Source organism: Gossypium hirsutum, chromosome A01 (genome assembly GCF_007990345.1).
Source record: "Gossypium hirsutum isolate 1008001.06 chromosome A01, Gossypium_hirsutum_v2.1, whole genome shotgun sequence".
Classification (NCBI taxonomy): Eukaryota; Viridiplantae; Streptophyta; class Magnoliopsida; order Malvales; family Malvaceae; genus Gossypium; species Gossypium hirsutum.
In genome coordinates, this window is record NC_053424.1 from 65,938,734 (window position 1) to 65,950,352 (window position 11,619).

The 11,619-nt window shown below is 34.3% G+C and overlaps 1 protein-coding gene across 2 annotated transcripts; it reads right to left on the reverse strand.

Annotated features, from left to right (window-relative positions):
* Nucleotides 1-292: 292 nt before the first annotated feature.
* On the reverse strand, nt 293-10,233 carry LOC107943763 (probable AMP deaminase). Of its 2 annotated transcripts, none has more exons than XM_041111265.1 (19): nt 9,595-10,233; nt 8,763-8,950; nt 8,314-8,455; nt 7,870-8,048; nt 7,677-7,728; nt 7,194-7,321; nt 6,938-7,117; nt 6,767-6,834; nt 6,535-6,677; nt 6,137-6,198; nt 4,640-4,753; nt 4,044-4,184; nt 3,039-3,191; nt 2,624-2,677; nt 2,437-2,547; nt 1,942-2,115; nt 1,607-1,687; nt 752-850; nt 293-682 (listed from the first exon to the last, which is right to left on the reverse strand). In XM_041111265.1, exons 1-19 carry the CDS (start codon nt 10,088-10,090, stop codon nt 608-610), a joined length of 2,640 nt encoding a protein of 879 aa, XP_040967199.1. In that variant the 5' UTR covers nt 10,091-10,233; the 3' UTR covers nt 293-607. The 2 variants fall into 2 exon arrangements, with proteins under 2 accessions (XP_040967199.1, XP_040967170.1); XM_041111236.1 differs by having other exon boundaries at nt 8,314-8,530.
* Between the last annotated feature and the right edge of the window lie 1,386 nt (nt 10,234-11,619).

Genomic DNA, 11,619 nt, shown 5'->3' on the forward strand with positions numbered 1-11,619 from the left:
AATAACATTGGTTCTTTTCTCATACAAGTCTTTGATTCAAGATTCCTATCTTATTTTTTTAGTTTTCAAGTACCTGTTTAGAAACGATCGGGCATTCAAGTGACTTGTAATTCTAAACCGATTACAAGCTCACATCACATCTAATCGAGGGATAGGATGTCGATACTTTACTATGATCTTATTTATAGCACAATACACATCCGCCAAGTTCCATCCTTCTTTGGAACTAATAAAACAAGAACCAACACATGGATTAAGACATTCTCGCACATACAGATCATTCACAGCGATCAAAGCTAAACAGTTTCTTTATTCTTAGTTGAAGTTAAAACTAAAAGGAACATGACTTTGATTGCCCAAATTATTGAAAGCAAAAATATAACAGAGTTAATTCACTATATATATTAGAAACTATAATGATTGCAGCAAGAATGAATGATTTCCGATCTGTAAGGAAATAGCTAAGGGTAAAAATCCCTTCCGCCACTTATAAGGCTAAGCTTGAAAGAATAGCTAGCCAGCCTCCTTCAACCCATTGCTCTCCAAATCTTCGCATCATCTTCCCACTACTTGAAACTTGCTTTCATGATTCACGTATTACATTCAGTTACATCGCAGGATCTATTTCTTCTGGAATTCTTGCTCTCCCCGAGTAAAGATACTGCATCTCATCTATCCATGTCTGCCAAATTCCAAAACATTAGCCACCATCAGAGATGATAAGTTCTATAAAGAAATAATGTAAATATACCTCATGTCGAAAGGCAATCCTCATGTTTGGAACATTTGTCTTCTGAATGTCATTCCCTTCTGGACCTCTTAGGAAATATTTGTTGCCAAGCCAATGCAACTGCAGTAAAAAGGGAACGATAATGTGTAGAAAATGTTTTAACTATGGCTTCTTTCATAGATTTACCATTCGCAAGAGTTACTGAGGATTTAGACGTATGGAAAAAGACTATCAAAGGTTGGTCAGTCAATGTCAGTGAATTTGGTGTATCTCCGAATCCCAACCAAATATTATAAAGACCATTTTCAAATCCACATTATGAGTTTCCCAGAAAATGTATCAATAACATTTTACCTTCTCAAGCAACCTGGAACTTTACACAAAATTTTATCTTATTTTTACAGGGCTTGAGCTTTGAAAGGCTTTGTTCAAGCCTGCTGCAAGTGAATAGAAAGAAAAAAAAAAAGCACAATTACAGGTTATAGACTTCCTATTGACCATTTTTCCTGCTTAGTATGGATGTAAGTTAATGAACATGCCCGATGATGTTGAAGATGAAAGAATTGAAGAGAAACAATTTCAGCCAACACGTCACTTATAATATAAGCATCCTCTTACTCCTTTATTTGCAATATCAATTACCCTAAATAGAATCAATTTTTCCTCAATTAGATAATAAAGTAGTTGCCCATTTTTTTAACTGAAGTGTACCCGCCAATAGAGAGCCCGTCATTCAAAAGGATTTATGTAAAAAGATAGAATGAGAAACTTTGCTTGGTTCTTGAAAGAATGAATCCAGCAAGTTGCTTCCATACTTCACAAAAAAAATTGAAGGGCCAAGAAAGCAGAGAAGTAAGTTTCAGAGATCTCACTCACCTTTGACATGTGCAAAAACCCAGACTGGTATACAGAATTTCTAGCAATCTCACATAAGTCACAAGCACTGAGCTTCCAAACCTGCAAAGTACCGATTTAAGATGATGACAGACATCAAGCATTATGGTTAAGCACCTTACCATGTGTCTTTTAATTTACTAGTTCCTTCAGATTGTGGTGGGGGAACAGTTGGATGAAATTTTTTTTCCCTTTGACATTTTCAGGAATATTGGAAAAGGATATATAAATATATAGAGACAGAGAGAGAGAACTGGCCTTTTGGTTTTCCATAGTATTGTAGATATAGTACCAGGAAGATGTCAAAAGTAACAAACCTGTGCTGCAACACTGTACTCTTCCACAAGCGCTTCCTTCGTCAAATGAATTTGTAAAGGGTCATCAGATGAAAGAGAAACATTTAGCCCACGCTGAAAGAATGAAGGAAATGGGTTGCGATGATAGTCCAGGAAAAGGGAATTATTGCTCAGAGGAGACATGGCCAATCCGATCTGATAAAAGAACAGTAAGATGACCAACATTAGTAATTGAATCAATTGTACTATTTTAAAGGGGGAGTTCATTCCAAAAGTCACTCGTAAACTGTTAATGCAGAATAATACAAGGGCTGCAGATGCAGATTCTGCATATTCCAACAGATGGGAACGAGATGTGATGACATCCCCACTGATTGGTTTTGGAATAAGCGCATAATACAACTGAAAAACTGCCCATGCATATGCCATTTTTCATGCTCTATTTTTACAACACAAAAAAGGCTAAAAACCATCTGCTAGAAAGAAACTTGTTTATGGAAAATCCTGCAAGACAACCTGAGCAAGGTAATACAAGTACTGCAAAACAGGGGATTTCCGGAGATTAATCCCGTGAGATATATTGTTGCACAGAAGGAAAGCAGCAGCTAAATGGTCAATATCACCAGCCTGCATAAATTTGCAAGTGTCAAAAGCAATTTAAATACCTGCAGAAACACTAAAACAGAGAGAAATTGACTTTTACCTCCCCACAGTGAGGTCGGAGTTTTATTGTCTGCATTCCTTTTGACTCACGAAGCTGAAAAAAGGAAAAAATAAAAATTATGAAACGTTTCAACATAACATCTATAACAAAACGATCAAGGATAAAATAATCTTCCTCTTTACCCCAGGCACCTAACCAGCTCAAGTATTGTAAAGGATCACCTGATGTTTCATTCCCCCATATCCTTCTGACAAACTTTTATTCAGCAACATTGACTTCAATAATTAGTCTTAAAGTATATTCCAGATATTACTGAATCAGGGGATGATTACATAAAATCATAAAAGCCGACTAAATCTTCCCCTAACATCAAAAGACCAAAAGCCCAATTGCTGTGTAAAAAGCAATAATGGTATGTAAAATAACTATGATAAGATTAGAAAATAATACAAACCTTGTTGAGTGTATAAAGGTTTGCATAAAAGTAGTAGGCATAATAAGAATATGCAGGATTAAATTCATTAGTCCATTCAGCAGGAGTTGGCATGTGCTTTGTAGGACGCCTCTCTGGTTTACTCTCATCATCAACTAAATCAAAGCCAACCACCTGTATTAAGAGACATTAGCATTTCTTTGCAGCATTCACAAGTAAAAGGCTACAAACATTTTCCCCGACAAACTGATTATTACAACAATTGAGGAAAGTTCTACAAAATAATGCATTATATGACAAGACTAAACGAATGGTGGTTCAACAAACAAAACAACCTAAATTAGGGATGGCAATCGATCCAATATCACACTGCAATCTTTGAAATCTCCAAATCCGCTTAGTTTGTCCAATATCTAAATCTGTTTAATATTAACTTACTATCCAAATACTACTATTTGAGTCCGCACCCACTGTAAAAAACAATCTGTTGGATATCCAATTGGGCTAAGCATCCAAAATTTTTGAGCCAGTCCTTTTAAAAATAAATTTATCCATATAAAAAAAATGAATTTGGATAACAGATGCGAGGATCTGACAATCAGCATGAAAACTAAAGTGAAGTGGGATAACAAATATCCAAGGGTTTATCCAAATCCACAGCAGATAGTAAATCTAATATCTGAATCTGAAAGTTACCAAATTTGCAGCAGACAGATTCTATAATATCAGATATTCAATTGCTTTGCTGTCCAACTCCATCCATCTAAAATCGCAAGGATGTACCCATGTTCAATATGCAGTACAGACCCAAAAATTGACCATATAATGTGGCTCAAGAGAATTTTCGAATGGTTTTAAAGAATTATGAGAACACAATGAATAAAGTTAAGGCATCATTTATTCAGCTTGCTGTAATGCAGGTCATTCCAATAAAGAAGCATTTTTTAACTGTATTTTCCGTTACCCCAATAACAATGAAATCTCTTATTATAGCACAGTATGTTCTCCGATGAACATAGAACTCACCATTTTTAGGAACACGTGTAGTTGAGGATGAGAATTCGGATCAACTGTAACTTCAAATAGTGGAATGAAAACATTGTCCAGAATATTCTGAAAAGATTTTACAATTCCCATTTGCTTGTACACATTATACAATCGTGGTAACTGCAAAATTAAGTCAAAATCAAGTGAAGAAGGTTACCTTTGACTTGAGAAATATATCACAGAGACAGAGGGAGAGAGAGAGAGAGAGAGAAAACAGTAATCTGGAAAGATGATGCTTGATATGGACATGGTACCCTAAAAACCGATCTTAAATTTTAATTTCCAAAATGTTATTAGCTTGTGCATACTTTCAAATACTTTTCATTAGAGTTACCATAAGACTAATTTTTCCAATTTTAGATGATTCAAGAAACTACTTGGGGGCAATTCTTAAATAAACATGTCCAAACAAGATACGATCATTTGACTCATTAACAAGAAAGCATCCAAGAAAACCAGCAGTTAATACTTAAATAAACATTATCAAATGGAGATATAAAGAAGAAAGAATCCAACTGCAAAGCTAGATAGCAGGAGAATCACTAGAAAGAAGAGAAATAATATTGCCACTATACCTGGATTAACCAAACAGTAGTCTCACTATAAATTTCATTGTTAATAAACCAACTTGCCAACTGGTCCCATTCACTTTGTTTCCTTCCATATATGGACACCCTGTACTCTGCCATCTAGAAAATATATATATTATTCAGTGTTGTCAGAGGCGCAAGGAGCACTCTAGGTGCTAGAATCCTTTTATTGTATAAGGCACATGGCGCACAAAAAAAAAAAAAAAAAAACACTTGCTTATGTTAAGGCACATGTATGCGTGTTTTGGTATGTCCATGTCTGTCTATAAATAAGCCGAAGATATATAATTATAATAATAAACTAAAAAAAGTGCTCCAGTTTAAGCTACAGAACATGCCAAATTTTCTTTCTTTTGTCAACCATATGCATATTTCCATATGATCCCATGCCTGGTATTGAATACTCAAATATTGAGAAGTAGAGAGTTCGATATTATCCCTTTGTTACAATTAAGAAACAATTAAAGAGAACTTCAATTAGAAGGCCTTTTCCCCCTACATGCACCAGGCAGGCGCTTAGCCTGAAAAGGTCAAAGGCCCTTTTACTGTCTGGTGATAAGGCAAAAAACATTGGACAAAGTTGGTGGGAGGATAAAATACTAAAATTGCCCAGTGTTGTCACTTTTCTAAAGTAAGCTCATATGCTTTTTCTGTACCCAAACAATATCTTACCCTTTAATTTGTACCTAAAGAAATTATTTCTAATAGAAAGTTTCCTTTTGTTATGATCAATGCTGGAGGCCAAAACTGATTTGGGCTAAGGAATTGGTGGTGAGAATTGGGAGGCAAGAAGAAAGAAAGTTCTTAAGTGTTATATTTTTCAAAAAATACAAACTGTTCATTTTTTACCACATCATCAAGCCAGGTCAGCTTCCATGTGGATAAAGAAAATTTTGGCGGCATTGACCATAACAGAAGTCAATCTTTTGTTTGAAAATAAAAGGTTATTTGCATAAAATAAAAACAGAGGCTCACTTAAGAAAAAGAAGGATACTTCATGGGCTTTTAGTAATTTAGCCCTTGGAAGGAATATGACCATCCATAAAAAGGCAGTTGATACTTTAAGGTCAATTAGCCGAAACAATAACAACAATTCTTAGGCTTCAATAAAATAATTTAGACAACAAATAAAGCTTTAAGGTTGAATTTTGCACTGCAGCAGCATTTGGTTTTACAAGGTGAAAACCCACATTGCATAAAAATAACAAAGTTTCAGATCTATCATAATTTAAAATTCCAACTAAACTAAACGCCAAGAATGCTGAATGCCTAAACAAAAAACATAAGATTAACCCAAGGACCTAAACTTCAAACAGCATGCAAACATTTTTACAGAAACGCTTCCATAAATACTTTGGAGGTTGAAAGAGTAAATAAATATCTCTTAACAGTATGAATTTAATTAATATTTCTATATGGGACATGCTAAAATGGAGGATGCACAAGTAATGATTAAAGCAGAGCATTATGACTTTATTCTACCTGATATTTGCTTGTTTCAAGATCTGATAGCACTTGCTTTGTAACTTCTGCCAGAAAACGTCCTGTACAAGCACCACTTAATTTGTCAATGCTTGCCCAAATTTATATTAAGAGTGATGGCAATATCCAAAAAAGGAAAAAAGGTCTCAACCTAGAATCTGAGAACTAAAACAGTCAACATCACTAAATCAGTTAATTTTGCCAAACATATGTTACCAATAACATAGAGCTGTGACCCCGATATCAATGTGAATTTGAGATACAAAGCAAGAACTATTGGAGAAAACTTATAAAAAATGAGTGACTGTATCAGTTCCAATAAAAGGAAAAAAAAAGGTTATCTGACCAAACATAGTAAATAAACTTAAGCTTGCTTTGTGATGACGTAGTTGTCAGACCTTGGATAAGATTGTCCTGCTTTAAAAAGATCTCTCTAAGTCTGCTTTGCCCACAAGGATTATATTTAAGATTGAATTTGTCAAATCGATGAAAGGTGCTCTTATCAGCATGAACATCCAACAAATCAACATTGAGATCATATCTGAAATATAGGGCAGGTGAAACATTAGTTGAAATAAATCAAAGCACTTTCTGAAACATAGAAGTGAATGGAACCAAGGTTTTGCCTACCCAGTCAAGTCCAAACTCTCAAAAACTTCTTTCAATGTCATATACTTTCCATCCCTAAATATAACAACCTGCACAGTTTCATGTAGGATTGTGTTGATTACGATCCATTTTAAATGCTTACAAACAAGACACAGGATGCTAAATTAGCAAATAAAAGGAATTCAAAATAACCTCATCAGGTTCTTTTCGTAGTTTTGATTTGATGAAACTAAGCAGATGTTTCTGGTTCATGCAAGCAGAATGATGCACATGTGTATCAACCTTCCGGATATTGTAGAAATCTCGGTGTGGTGCACTCTTCTGAGCCAAAAACTCCCTATCTGCATTTATTAACAGATGAAGGCGGAACTTCTGTGCAGCATCCAGTTGTAAGTTACATAAACAAGCCAAAGTGGATAAAATACACAATTTAGAGTTCAAAGCCTACCTCTTCTAGAAACCTTAGTCGGTGATGACAAGCAGAGCGAACATTTCCAGCTGACATGACTTTTAGGAGGTGATGCATATCAGTGAAAAATGTTGTTGAACTTGCAACAGGAAAAAGCTCAACAGTGCCTGAAAATTCATAGACAGATGATTTACTGTTTTAGGGTTCATCAAAGGAAATAACCTTAAGTGATGGAAACACACAGATCAAGCATACAACTATAGTTTAAATAATTTTTGCATCATTTCCAACAGATTATGTTTTAGAGACCAGTCATGTTAAACAGTGTTACACTAAAAGAACTCCTGTCCCCATACTCACACACTAGAAACTCTATTCCTGGGGCATCAAAATTTCCAACTCGATATTAAGATTTCGGCCCAAAACCGACAATATAACCTTGTCATGTTCAAGAAAAACACTTAATTGACAAATCTGATTCATTGTTGACAATATAATATGGTATACACTAATGGTACATACCACTTTCACTTGCATAAACATGTACGACTCCATCTTCCATCCTAAAGTGATGCTGCATGAAAAGGAAAAAAACAGAGTAAAATACAGAAAATATTTTTATCACTGTTGCTTCAATGAGTTTAGCAGAAATGTTGTAACCCTTTTTTTCTAAACAATATTTAAAAAGAAAAAAAAATAGAAAAACAAAACACACCGCTGTTTTTTCAACAGGTTCAAAGTGAAATGGATCACAGCTCGCCTTCGGAACGCTAGGTTCCATCACAGGTTCCTTGGTCCATGGAGCAATCTCCTCCCTGTAAACATAATTGTCTCGCAATTCCAAGCACTCCCGTACCATCTTTCTTACTTCCTCCTCTTCAACATTTGTTGAGTCTGTATAGAGATTGTTAAAAGCAGAACAACAATCAACTTTGACGTGTTCTTACTCAAGCACTTCTAGTAAGAAATAAAGACTAATTCTGACTAGGCCTGTCAGTCTTGCTTAATAAATATCTATATAGAGGAAAAATGTGTTAATACACCCAAGACACCAATTAACAAATTAAAGTAATAGAAAACTCCAATTTACTAAATATAAAATTAAGTTTACAACAGAGATAGATAGTAAAAGCATTCAGATTTAGAGAAGCTATGATACCATGCAATGTGCTTCTGAGAGGCAAACTAGTCTTGGTAAAAACAGGATCATTCTCAAATATGCCAACTGAAGCTGAATCAACGTTTCCCTTGCCAACTAGATTCACACAAGATTTTTCCTCATTCCCAGGGGCTTTATAGGTCTGGTCACGAGCATGGTTAACACTATTGCCTCTAAATGGAAGAGGAAACGAATTTTGAACTTTTGTAGCAACATCCTATATATTTACCAATAACAGATGAACAAAAAAATCAATTGCTTTTGATGCATTATTAGTAATTAAAAGATTCACCATGGTTACTCTACAAATGATAAACCCTTAAACCTAACGGCAAAGCAAACCCTATCTGCTCGAAAACAAATTCTATTGAAACTACTTTGGCTTTGTACTATAAGCAATGATATTGGCATGAAACTAAAGGAAACACCAGAACTAGAAAACCGCTCACCTTTAACAAATCAGCAGAAACATCAATATTCTTGTCAGCAAAAAGAATCTCATCCTCATCCGCAGGCTCTGTCCCTTCATCATCTGAATCCCCAGCAGCATTGCCACCAGGCGACCTTGGAGTCATTAGCCGACCATAGGTAGCCAACCTCATAGAGGAACCTCCATGACTAAAAGTCTGACTTTCTCCTGCAAAAGAAAAGAAACAAAATAATACCATACTTCATGTAGAATACATGGCAACTGCATTAGCAAATCGTGAATATTTACAAGTTCAGAACCCGAACCATTTTCCTAAAACACTCGATGTGCATCAAGCCAAGAGCTGATTCGTAAAGTCACATTTTACAATTACTTTACAATTTACTTTTTGCTCTCGGAAAAGAAAAAAAAGAACAAAATGACTTCTGGATACAAAAGGAAATGAATTTTTAAAGAATTAAAAAAAAGAAATGTATGCTTAAACTACAAAGGCAAAAAAAAAAATCTTATTAGAACTGATACTTCATTTTATTTGTTTATTCATTTTTAATCAATTTATACGATTTTCATTATTCAACTATCAGGAACATTTTTTAGGAAAATATATTTACAACATTAACTCTAATTTCTACTTTCCCTTGTGCCCACTGTTAGCAAAACTATTCAAACTCCCTTTTAGCAATGCGGCATTTAACTGTCATGTAATCAATATCGCTCCGCATTTCATCAAAATTTGATTAGAAGTCTATCTCGATCGTCATAAAACACTTTCTACAGTTATGGTAACAACGGGAAAAAAGAAACAAAAGATTAGTGCAAAAGCAATTATAGGCCTAAAATAAAGAAACTACCTCTCCGAGATGTTTGAAGAGGAGGAAGACCCGAAGGAATAAAGTTAAGCTTCTCAAGCGAGGAAGCAGAGCAACTTTGAACTCTTTCCCTCACCGCCTGATCAAATTTAGCATCCTCCTCGAACCACTCATTACGCAAAGCCACGTTAGGCATCGAACTGGAAATGCGAGAACTCCTCGACACCTCCATTTTCTCATCAAAAGATTTAGACGCGCTCGATTTATGGTCGAGGCACTGATCCACTTCTTCTATTTCTAGTCGTCTATTATCTTGTTCGTAATCCACTTCTTCATCCTCTTCGTCTTCATCGGAGACAAGGCGACTTCGAGGCCGCCTTGCCTGCGGCACACATTCGCGGCGGATCTCGATAAGCCGATCGATGACGTGGTCGACACTGCGCTTGTGGATATAAAACGCGGATACGGCCATTAATGAAGCTCCGAGTAACGCCGCCATGGCCAAGTGCAACGAAGGGATAGGCGTAGACGAGTACATGAATATCTCCCTGCAAAACAAAGGAACCCTAATTTTTCTATTTTGACAACGCGTGTGAGTTGCGAGAGGAGAGGCGCAACATTTCTTCTTTATTTTTATAGCTTTTGTGGAGTGCTGGGCAGCAGATGGCGAGACAGTGTGAGAGAAAAAGAGCGAGAACCAAAAGCCTAAAAGTGCAAGCCAATGGTAGGACCTGTTGGGATATACGTGGACCTACCAGATGATGACGTATATTATATTTTAGTTTTATCTTTCTTCCTTTTCGGTAATAGTGTTTTTTTATAGTTAAATCTTCTCTAAACTATTGATTATTCTTCCACCAAGAAAAACTTTTTACCAACTTTCCTTCAAAAAAAGAAATACTTTTTACGGACTTCTAGCGAAACAAACTTTTTACCATCAGAAACCTCCGAGTTTAAACGAGTCTAAATTCATTTTTGGACGAAAATTCTTGAACTTGTAATCTGTTATTGTTTTTAAAATTTTCTAAGCAATAATAAAATCTCTAAAGCAATAGTAAAAATTTTAAAAGATACGAAATTCTGTAATGAATACTGAAATATAAATGAAAAGTCACCAACTCCTCTTGATTTATGTTGCTGACTTCTCTTACAAATTATGTTGTTCTTGCTCATTTTCATTAACAATCAGTTTTCAAATTTCCCTTTTTTTTAATGAAAAGATTTTAGTGTTAAAATTTTTCGAAATTTTTTTATAAACAAAATTTATTTTGAGCGTTGATTTTGAATAAAAAAATGAGAGTTGTATTGAAATTTTTGAAGACATCGAAATTTGTAATAAATACTAAAATATAAATGAAAAGTCAACAACTCCAATCGATTTATGTTGCTGACTTCTCTTACAAATTATAGTTGCTCTTACTCATCTTCATTGCCAAATAGTTTTAAGAAATTTTCAATTTTTTTTTTGTTTTTGAAGAGAGAGATTTTGGTGTTAAAAATTTAAAAAATGTTTTATAAAAAAATTATTTTGGGTGTTGATTTTAAATCTAAAAAATATCAGAGCTGTATTGAAATTTTTTAGTTTACAAAACTCATAGAGAGAAAAAAAATAAAGAAGGAAAGTACTTCAAAAAAATATTATTCTTAAAAAAGAATGTGATAGATTTTGATAAGAAAGGAAAAAGGTGTACACTCGAAAAGCGTACCAAATTTTTAACTTGAACCAAAATCTGTATTTTATATTAAATTTTTTAATTTATACTACTATAAAAAAATTTTAACAAAATAATTAAAAATATTGGTAATTTTTTTTATTGGTATATGTTAGAAATTTTTGTATTTGGTAAGAGATTTTGGTATCATTAGAAAATTGAGTAAAAAAGTTTGGTATTTCTGTTAGATATTTTGTTATACATTAGAGATTTGGTATCATTTACAGATTTTTGTTATTTATTAGAAATTTTGGTATCATTAGATATTTTGGTATTTGGTTTGAGATCAGAGATTAGAGATTTTAATTCCTAAAATTGTCGCACAAACTTTAGTAAAATAATAGTAATATAAAGC

Excerpts from the sequence above, each read along its gene's own strand:
- LOC107943763 (XM_041111236.1), bottom strand. The coding sequence starts at position 10,090 with ATGTACTCGTCTACGCCTATCCCTTCGTTGCACTTGGCCATGGCGGCG. Across the intron at positions 4,185-4,639 it reads CTACTGTTTGGTTAATCCAG|TTACCACGATTGTATAATGT; the intron begins GTATAGTGGCAA and ends TTAATTTTGCAG. Across the intron at positions 3,192-4,043 it reads TACACGTGTTCCTAAAAATG|GTGGTTGGCTTTGATTTAGT; the intron begins GTGAGTTCTATG and ends CTCTTAATACAG.